This window comes from Malaya genurostris, chromosome 3 (genome assembly GCF_030247185.1).
Source record: "Malaya genurostris strain Urasoe2022 chromosome 3, Malgen_1.1, whole genome shotgun sequence".
NCBI classification, from domain to species: Eukaryota; Metazoa; Arthropoda; class Insecta; order Diptera; family Culicidae; genus Malaya; species Malaya genurostris.
The window spans coordinates 117,669,110-117,679,485 of NC_080572.1; the positions used below are offsets into that span (position 1 = coordinate 117,669,110).

Here is a 10,376-nt window from a genome sequence, read left to right on the forward strand (position 1 = left end):
AAAATGATTCATGAAGTAGCATAATAGGTGAAAAATAATCCTTGTATACAGTAATTTTCTTCAACAATTCCGTTATGTGAAATGTATGTTGAAAAGATTCTGTTCACGTGAAAATCCAGGATCTCAGTGGAATGAAATTGTTCCTAGCTCTACAACCTCTCCTATATGATGTAGGTAAAACAAAAACTCCGTCTGTCTGTCGAATCACTTGTTGTCCTTGGCCATCCAAGTTTTAACTATCTGAGAAGGTCCTGCTCGAATAATTGTCCCACGAACTGATATAAGCTTACCAAAACTATTAACCTTAATATTTCGCAAATGTCCTTCAGGACCGTGGCCAATTACTAGGGGGCGAATCGGTTGTAACATAAGTTTGTTGCCAGATGCAGACAGTTCGGAGAGTTGTGAACTACCGTCCTGTAAAATCAGTTTTGTTATATTCTGGTGCATAGCAAACCCACACACCGAGAGCGTATGCTCCGGATTATCTGCCATATCCTGTCGGAATGTTGGCCATTCTCGTTTAATATCTGCGTCATTTTCCACAGTTTCTATATTCAACTCGAGCCAAAAATTATTCCGAATTTCATCTACATCGTACACTATACGGTTTCTCTTGTAGAGACGTCCAGAAGGGAAATCGTAAAGTAAACAGTTATGTAGTTTGCTGCTAATATGTATTAAAGTAAAAAAAATGAATTGTTATCCTTTCTATAAGATTTTCAATAACATATTTAATACTAAACACAGCTTTATTCAGTTTTTGCTTCAGTATTAATGAAAAACGTTTCTAAACATAAAAATTGCAAGTCTTAGCATCTAACAAAATATAAAATTAGTTTAACATCACAGACAGAGATATCTTTGGATAAACCTTCGAAGGGCTATAATAAATTGGAATATATTCCATCTTCATGCTCCCAGCTACTAAGAAAACAAATTTTCAATGTTTTTTAATCCTAATTTTCATTTTACCAATCTGCTGACGAATCAATGTTGACATTCAGTGAATGTCAAGACCAGTAACAGAAACTTTTTAAAAGATCATATGTTCTTTGACTTTCTTTGACACGGTTAGAAACGCTTTCAAACGGATCGATCTAGATGTTTGGATAGATGTACCCAGTGAAATTTGTCGACCAGCATAAGTCCGATCATCGGCCCGATTATCGGACCGATTGAGCTCGATATGGGACCGATCGTAGCGCTTCGATCGGCCCGTCATCGGACAATTCTGCACCATTTGCATCAACCGCGTCGTCCTAAGAAAGCTTTATTTTTACATTATGTATCGCTAGAGAAACAGAGCGAAGGAATATCAAACAAGGCATATTCAAGCCGACGTCTTTCCGATAGGGGGTGAAATAGTGTTAAACATTCTTTTGTTTCAATCATAGAGGCTTTAACCTTAAGGTCATTCGCCTCTTAGGGCCAGAAAAACTCTGGCCCTATGTTCGGAGTTGAAAATCCAACCCCGATATATCCCATCCTTTGCGTATCAGACATCCGCTCTCTGCTTTGGTATTTCTTCACTCTTTTGTTCTATCGATACACTATGTAAGCTTGAAACGCAGTCAAAAGCTTTCTTGCACGATGCGTCCGATGCTCGGATTTACTGGGTAGTTTTTTCGCTTTCCATTGACTTTTTGTTTTTTATTTGAAAAAACCGGATCTGTCGTCCCCCTCGTACATAACACCAAATCACAGACTAACAGACATGACAGTATGAGTAAATTCTTATAAAAATAATTTTTCGTGATGCACTAGTTCCACCTATATTGTACTGCGCGAACTATTTACTATCTGTACACCCCTTGTGTTATGTAAAAGTTTTTTTACTAGTTGATTTCCCCTCGTTTGTCAACACCGATCATCTGATTGCAGGGATGCCTGATTTCATCATAATATTTGAAAATGAATCGGCAAATCACTCTAAACTCTAGACAATCTCATACTAATAAACTCATGTCATTCCAAAATAATTTTCTCTAATCTCATTTAATCCCAACTAGTCTAGATAAGTTTGGGTAATTTAAAACTAATCCAACCTAGTTTTCCCTAATCTTGTTTGAAGTGTATCTGTCATTCGAGCTCCCACGCAGAGATGCCATTTATACAGATCTATCAGTATTATACAGATTTTTGCATGCTTATACAGATTTAATACAGATTTCTCAAATTAAATACAGATTTATACAGATACCACAAAAAGTAAGAAAGAAATAATGAAACTTTTCCGTCTGAGCTTGTTTGTTTGCCCATATTAAAATGAAAAATTTTTCGTGCAGCTGTTTAATGATGAACACTGAAATACATTTATATCATAATTTGAAACCAATGTAAACGGATGTTCAAGGAAGTCATGGCGTCATGAAACTTTATTGTCAGACTGAAAAGTTGTATGACCTGACTTGACGTTGCGTATTGGGCGTTTGAATTCCATGTTCGAATTCCAAGTCATCATTTTCAAACGAAAAAAGTATATGGATTTACAATTCAATTGTGGTTGATAACAAAAACAATTAAATATCGTCGTTGAATGTCAGTGCGGCAAGGACTTACGATATAAAGGAATGCTCCTTGCACCTGCCATTCTATAACAATAATCTAATGGAATAATATCTTTAAACGTCATTTTATTTCCGAAATTTCCTTTTTTTAGTGAATACAGATAAACACAGATTTTTTATACAAAGCAGTACAGATTTTTTATGAAAATATCTGGCCACTCTGCTCCCACGATTACAGCTTCTTATGTCAAAATAATGCTTTTCCAGATCTCGGCTAAACTTCTCTAATCCCATTCTAATCCAGCGAGATCCCTGCTAAACTTTTTTTACTCCCGGTAAAACTTGTTTGAGTTCAGACAAAGTTTAGAGTGATTTGCCCCTTGATCGTCACAATAAACTATTGGATTACGTTGATAATGTATTTAACTTTTTCGCGATGTTGAAAGGTTACCATTTGTTTGACTCAACGTTGTTCATCTAGACTATTTTTTATTGTGTTTGTAGTTTGCACCCGAAATTAAGTGGCGGCAGACCAGAAGCAAGTAAATATTGTAACAAAACGGGTTCGATTTTGTATTGCGTTGGAGGATGAGAAGTAGGCACAATTATGTATATAGTTTTGGCAATATGTATTAAATATGTATCCTGCATGAAATTCGCATGGACGTATACAAATCAATACATTACAGGTGAATGGCAACTCTGTTGGTAAATGAAAAAAAAAACACAGTCTAGATGACAAACAGTATGTTTTTGACAGGGTAACGCGGCGCCATCATGACACATGTGAGTACTGTCCCAAATAAAGGAATATTCGAAATGACCGTTAAAATGATTGAAGAATCTAATTTGAGTGTCCTGTCTGTTAGTCTGTGACCAAATCATAGGATTCTAATTGAAATACCAGGCCTCGATTGAAATCGAATTAAAAGTTGTATGAAAAATTGCCATGTAAATTAGTTTGAAAGAAATCATTTTATTCGCGAAAACAAACAAAAGCGTTAGTTAATATCTAGGACAGGACCTGACAACTGTTAATCCACTTTTAGGACCAGTTTCGGACCAGCTCGTGATTGGTTGAAATTGACATAAGCAAGTACAAGTTGTTGAAATCAATATTACTGCAGGGTGGTGGAAAAAGTGTTGTCAGTATCGTCGGTAACAATGTAGCTTGATATTGGATATTTTATTTTTCGGATCATCTTTTCAAAATTATTAATTTCAATAGGATTTAAGTTCAATTTGTTTATAAGTCCTGTCAATGTGGAAAGTATACGAGTATATTTAACAATCACTGGATGATACAAAGAGAAAGCCTGAAATTACGAAGTATGATATGGACGAGAATATTGATTATGTTGGTTGAGAATAGCACCGAATCTTTGGATACTTCTGTATGTTATTATTTTTCTCGAATAGAATATGTTGAATACTTTAGTTGATAAAACTGTAAAAATTAATTACCCAAAGTTGAGTGTTTTAGAAAAATTTTATTAAGCTGTTTCAACTAAACGTTTTCTTCAAAACAAACATCTGATCGAAATGAATCCAGAGCTATATTTTTGATCGATATAACATTTGTCTAAGTGTTTTAAAATTCTAAATAATCGCATGTTATAAGGGGAGAAAGTTTTCAAAATGAATAATTATCTCTACTGGCAACAGTGATCGCGATGCATTTATTATTTACAGCAGGGAGCAACCGGAATAAGAAGAGAAATATTTTTCTGGAAAAAGAAGCCAGTTGTCTGGTCCTGTCCTAGGTTAATATAATTAAATTCAACTTCATTTATTTCCAATAAAATGTTAGGAAATTTAAAGCGCTACTATTATTAACTTGATTAAGGGCATATTCAGGAGTGTTCTAGTTCTGGATGCATAATTTATGTCAGTTTTAAAATTTAAATCTAGAAATTATAACAAAATAAACTGGCAGCCCCAGCAGCGTTTTATCTGTGTTTCAAATATGGAAAAAATAGAACGGCAGTGTATACCAGTTTTAAATTTGACAGTAGAACTGGTCGAGTAAATAAAACTTAAACGGATTGCTGGGGATACGTTTCATTTACATTATAGACCACACATATGAATCTTGCAGCTGCTGAATTTTCTCTAATAGTTAGTTCATTTAAAAACAGAATTTCAAATTGAATTTACTGTGAAATTGTTTGTCAAGAGATTAACAGGAACGCACAAGTAAAATATTTGTTATTTGTATCAAAATATTGATTGAAATAAACTAATTCACTGAGAAATATTATAATATTTTGTTTCCCACTTGTACGCCCCCGGAATTCCGGCAAAAGTCTGGCAACAATGCAACAACCGTTTCCGGCAGAGAATTTCACCTAGCGGTTATTAACGGTTCTGTTTCTGTCGGATTCTTGCCATACAAGATTAGCAGACCCGTTTTGAATCGGTTCTACATTTTTAGCGTCGTGGTTTTATTTTTTCAATAAAAAGTACATATTTCAATCAAATTCTTAAGATTTGTTTTTTGTATGTACATGCGGGATTGACGAATAACAAATGTAGTTGAATAAAAAAAAAGAAAAAAGAAGGAAGAGAGAAATAATCAAGACACGTACGGCAAGATAATGACCAGAGATACCAGGTAAAAATTTCAAATATCTGCAGACAGGGTCTGTAAATCTGAAAAAATCTGCAGTCAGCAAGTATGTCTTGCTGGCAGCAATTTCTCTATAAAATATCCCACGCAAAACTGACTTGGTGAGCAAAAAAAAATAAACAAAGATCGCGGAAATTTCAAAAGGCTGTAAATATAGATGAAAGTCTGCGAGAATTTCGAAAGTCTGTTAAAGTCTGTGAGAATTTCAAAAGTCTGCAAAAGTCTGCAGATCAAAAAATGTCTGCTGCACTATACCCCAAATCTGCAGATTTACAGACAAATCTGCAGACCTGGCATCTCTGATAATGACGCAATTTCGCCTGGACAATTTTGACAGCAACCGGAATGCAGCCAGCCTTTTGACGGTTGCCAGAATTCCTCACAAGCGGGTTAGAGCAAAAAACGAGGAAAATCTGGCATATGCCAGAATCTAGAACCTTGGCAACTGTGGTATTAGATGCAAAATTTAGAATGTTTTCTGGCATCTCTGAATTCAAGATCAGTCGTCATTTCATGTGTAGACAGCGATCTGGAGAATTTTTTCGTGACGTTAAGTTCACGTATGTATTCAAATAGCTGGGAGTCAAATTTTGTTGCGTCTGAACATTTTTGTTTTATATCTTTAGTGAGCTGCTAATAATCTTCATGTTCATGTCAGTCTCATACGTTGTGTAATTTGAGTATACTCAGACCACGAGCCATTTGCAGAAGTTGTTTACATTAAGGAGTTTGCGTTATCAGCTAAAAGTAGAAAAAGAAACAAGTGTCGAGAAACGAGAGAACCGCAGACAAACCAGCGTCAAAATGATACCCAGTAAAAAGTATTGATAGTCGCTTCACAGCGCCTTTCGCTGAAGGAACTTCTGAGGCGCTTTTTTCTGTTTTTATTTATTTTTCGTTTATTACTTGTGAGGATTCGAAGTTTGATACCGTGAAAAAAAACAGAAGGCACAAACCAAATCACAGAATTTGTTGTTTAATCAATTCATGGCTAGTTCTATGAACAACAAGACCCGTTTTCGTCGTAGATTGGCTGCGATATCTTTTCTGTCCAACATCTCGTTGGACGGTACTCACAGAGACACGAAACTAGGACCATTGCACGGGTCCGGAGCAGGCGCTAGTGGAGTAGATTCGAACGCGAACAATAACAATGTCGCTGGAGGTGTGCGGACGGCAAATTTTGATGACTCGTCAGAGGATAATATTGAGGCACCTGGGACGGGTGCAAATGCGGAGCATTCGAACAATTTTGAACAGGTTGAGTCCAACTTGCACGATGGAATTGAATCACAGGCACACACTGGTGCCTTGAGACGAACTCGTGCCCGGACTGGTACATTTGGGAAAAGTTCAGACCGCAGCGCGTTCAATCGGATTGATAGCGAAGGAAATGTAGTTTATGGCAAAGCAGCTTCAACACCGATGAAGGATAGGTAAGATATGGTAGTACATCAGTGCGTAGTAAAAAACCTTTTTTATTATTTTATCGTCGACAGAGAAAATGTAAATCCCAATGACGGAGTTTATCCCTACTATTCAGCAGATAAAAGAGCTCGTGCAAACTCCACATCCCTTAGGGCTGGCAGTAGTGGAATCAAACGAGCTCTGCTTGTGAACACCAGTGGTGACGACAAGCGAGCATCTGATTTGCCTAATAACAGTAGCACTGAAAGCTTAATTCAAGGCCGACGAAACGTCACTATTAATCACCCAGCTACAAATAATATAAAATTCATTACTCCAGAACTCTATCGCAATCATAACTTTCGCGACGATAGCAATGTTCTTCTTTCAAAACGCACACCATGCTTTCTTTTTTCGGTGCTGCCTCACCATAGAAACAAAACATCGAGAACCGAGACTCGTCGCGAAGGAAGACGGCGCAATCCGTCTGGTACCAGACCAGTTTCTTCTTTTAGTGATCTTCCCTTCGACGCGTTTCGACTACTCGGAATCGAGCGAGGTGGAGAGTCAGGCCAGGAGGTATCGTACGGACATTTGCTGATTCCTTCACGGCAATACCATCGGGAAAAGAAAAACGAAAAAACCACACGTAGTGGTTTTGAGATCACCAATTTTGCATCATTGGAAAACCACGCCGCGGCTCGATACTACAGTTATGACTTCAACAACCGAAACCCCAACACTAGTCCATCACAGAATATGAGCACTATGGACAAAGGAGACATTGATGAAGGTTTCACGTCGGTCTCGGGGGTGAGTATCGCTGCGTAAATATTTGTAACCATTGTTCGAACATCTCTGCCCTTTACAGATTCAATATTCTCCCAACATTCTGGATGACCCCGAGTTGATTGCTGGGAAGCATCGGACACTTTTGACATTCACGTCGTACATGACATCGGTCATCGATCACGTGCGCCCGTCCGATCTTAAGAAGGAGCTGAACGATAAGTTCCGCGAAAGATTTCCGCACATACAGCTGACACTGAGCAAATTAAGAAGGTAAACTGTTTTTTTTTATATTCTCTGTCATTTCTCCTGTTGAGTGTAAATTGGGGAAGTTGAGATGAAGCTGGTTCATATGTTTTTCTATGAGAACACAAACTTGTTTGATTCGATTCAACACTATACAGGTGCATTAACAAGTAGAATCGCTACACAGGTAGCAGCTGTTTGTAAACAAATGAATTTTATCTTGGATGATTTTTCGTGATAAGAGTAATAAAAATAAAACCAGCTTTCAACTTAATAAAAGTGATATGATGAAGTAAACCTAAGTTTAGCTGGGTTTATCTCTGGTGTAATTCTATAATGAAATTTTGTCCAAGCTGCAGGATATATTTATACCTGCATAGGTAATGTAATCTATAACTTTTATGAATAGTTTTTTTTAAATAAATCAACATGTCAAGATAATTGAGAGCTACGGTCCCAGTAAGGTTGATTTGATACACTGGTTAGACCAAAATTCCCTTTAAAATTGGTTTTTCCAAGATTCCTATTAAGTCTATCGAGTTGTAATAAATAACAAACTGTCATAATATATTTAAATAAGCTAATAATGATATCTATAAACATTTTTACAGTATCAAGCGTGAAATGAAACGCATGAATAAACTGGACTCGAGGATTGATTTCCTAACTATATCGCAGGCGTACGTTTATTTTGAAAAGTTGATTTTATCCAATTTAATCAATAAGGAGAATCGTAAGCTGTGTGCTGGCGCCTGTCTTCTGCTAAGTGCCAAACTGAACGACGTCAAAGGTGAAGCATTGAAAAGCCTGATTGAGGTAAGTTCCATGTTCCCTTCGTGTTCACCATATATTCATTGATTTTTTTTTGTTACAGAAAACGGAAAATTTATTTCGTGTCAATCGCAAGGAGCTGATTGCATTCGAATTTGCAGTACTTGTTGCACTGGAGTTCGGCCTGCATGTCCCTACCAGTGAGATTCATCCACATTATCAACGTTTAATGTATGAATCTTGATCCTGGTCCACATTATCATCGTTCACTGTATGCTTCATGCATTGATCGGATTTATTCATAACATTCACTACGTTTTTTGTTCGCTGTATCTTGTAATCTTCCATTTCTCTAAAATTTGTTTGAAAAAAAAATGGATGCCTATGTTATTTCTCATAATTCTGTTAATAAAGTCAAAAATTTTCAATACTATTTGCTTTTCACGCTTTTCGGTCCAACAATGCTTGCTAAATCCTTCAACGAAACGTCAGCAGATCCCCGTTCTAGTGGCTTTGGTTGAGTAGGGCTTGGTTTCCAACCGACAAAATAAATCACCTGAAAAGTAGCAGTAATTTTGTCGTCGCTTCCGTACATATCCTGATATATGGCGGCAGCCGCCAAAATTACGTCGCGGTTTAGGTTCAACGGTCGACTGAAGGCAGCATTGTTTTCTGCCATTCCCTTCAGGTCACTCATCAGTTCAAACATCGACGGATACCCCACTACAATCTCGTCAGTGTCGATGGTCAGCATAGTGAAGTTCGTCCGATTCAGCAGCATGCCTACGTCTCTGATTTTTGCAAACGGAGATATATGTGGAGACAGACCACCTTTTCTTTCTTGTTCAGCTAATTGTAGTGAAGATCTCAGTTCGAATAGAGTTTCTCCTCCAAACATAGCACCCATGAAGACTCCATCTGGGACCAAGGCGTTATTTATAGCTCGGAAACATGCTGGCAAATCGTTTATCCAATGCAAACTTAAACTGGAAACAACCAAATCAAGACTTTCCTTCTTAAAATCGAATTGTTCTTCATCCATTTCGTGTGTATTGAAATTAAGTCCAGGAGTTCCTTTCACTTGAGACAGCATCGTTGGGCTCATGTCAATGACGGTCAATTTCTCAACGGATTCTGCAAGCACGTTGTTTGTAACAAAACCGCGGCCAGCACCCAAGTCAACAGCATTTTTGAACTTTCGTTGCACGTCGAAAATCCGATCGGACAGTCGGAACCCAACTTCTTCCTTAATATAATCATATAGTTCAACATCATCACTAAGTGAAAAAAGAGATATACCAATCTAAAAAAGACTATTTATGATCATCCTGATAAATCAAACCGTTTAGCAGCTCGTTCTCTTTGTAGTCGCTTCACATTTCTGTCAAAAATATTTACTACTGGTACACAGTACGATCGTGCTGATGTATTACTTAACACAATTTTTGGTAACTTCTTAACAAACATGCTTCAAGCAATTAGGGAGAACAAACCCTATTAACAACAAAATATCCACTAGAGTCAATATTTCAATCGTTCATGGACTGTCATTCGGCATGTCATTCGGGAATGATTACACTGATAAAATGCAACACTGTTTTACTTTTCAGGAAAATTACTATGAACCGCGGGTGGTGATAGGAAAAACCCTGGCGGAAAAATTGCCAATAAAATTGGCAATTTAAAACAAAGTAGAAGGAAAAGCGAATCGAGAGAAGAAAAATATCTGAAAAACTACAAGGATCAGCCCCATGGGGTTGTTCGAGCCGTATATGTGGAACAAGGCAACCAAAATTTCCAATGAATGACATTTTCAATTAATCGTCACACTTTTGAATCCGAAAATGCACAAGAGTCTGCTTAGATTGATCCTTATTAGGAATCAACACCGAACACGCGAACCCAGAATATAGACTCTATTTATCGTGATTTGTATTTGTTTCGTAGCCGACGAAATTACATCAATAGCCCAAATGTATACAATTAAATGTTTGTACATGCTTGCGATACGGATATCGATATTT

At 37.2% G+C, this 10,376-nt stretch overlaps 2 protein-coding genes across 4 annotated transcripts; one reads left to right on the forward strand and one right to left on the reverse strand.

Moving 5' to 3' along the window:
- The first annotated feature begins 5,588 nt into the window (after positions 1–5,588).
- On the forward strand, positions 5,589–8,596 carry LOC131436362 (CDK5 and ABL1 enzyme substrate 1). Of its 3 annotated transcripts, none has more exons than XM_058605043.1 (6): positions 5,589–5,699; positions 5,766–6,575; positions 6,639–7,359; positions 7,418–7,608; positions 8,193–8,397; positions 8,456–8,596. In XM_058605043.1, the coding sequence occupies exons 2-6, from the start codon at positions 6,127–6,129 to the stop codon at positions 8,594–8,596; spliced, it is 1,707 nt and encodes a 568-aa protein (XP_058461026.1). In that variant the 5' UTR covers positions 5,589–5,699; positions 5,766–6,126. The 3 variants fall into 3 exon arrangements, with proteins under 3 accessions (XP_058461026.1, XP_058461028.1, XP_058461027.1); XM_058605045.1 differs by having other exon boundaries at positions 6,981–7,359; XM_058605044.1 differs by lacking the exon at positions 5,589–5,699 and having other exon boundaries at positions 5,706–6,575.
- Positions 8,597–8,761: 165 nt separating this feature from the next.
- LOC131436363 (arginine-hydroxylase NDUFAF5, mitochondrial) lies at positions 8,762–9,888 on the reverse strand. Its single transcript, XM_058605046.1, has 2 exons — positions 9,695–9,888; positions 8,762–9,629 (listed from the first exon to the last, which is right to left on the reverse strand). Exons 1-2 carry the CDS (start codon positions 9,817–9,819, stop codon positions 8,783–8,785), a joined length of 972 nt encoding a protein of 323 aa, XP_058461029.1. The 5' UTR covers positions 9,820–9,888; the 3' UTR covers positions 8,762–8,782.
- Between the last annotated feature and the right edge of the window lie 488 nt (positions 9,889–10,376).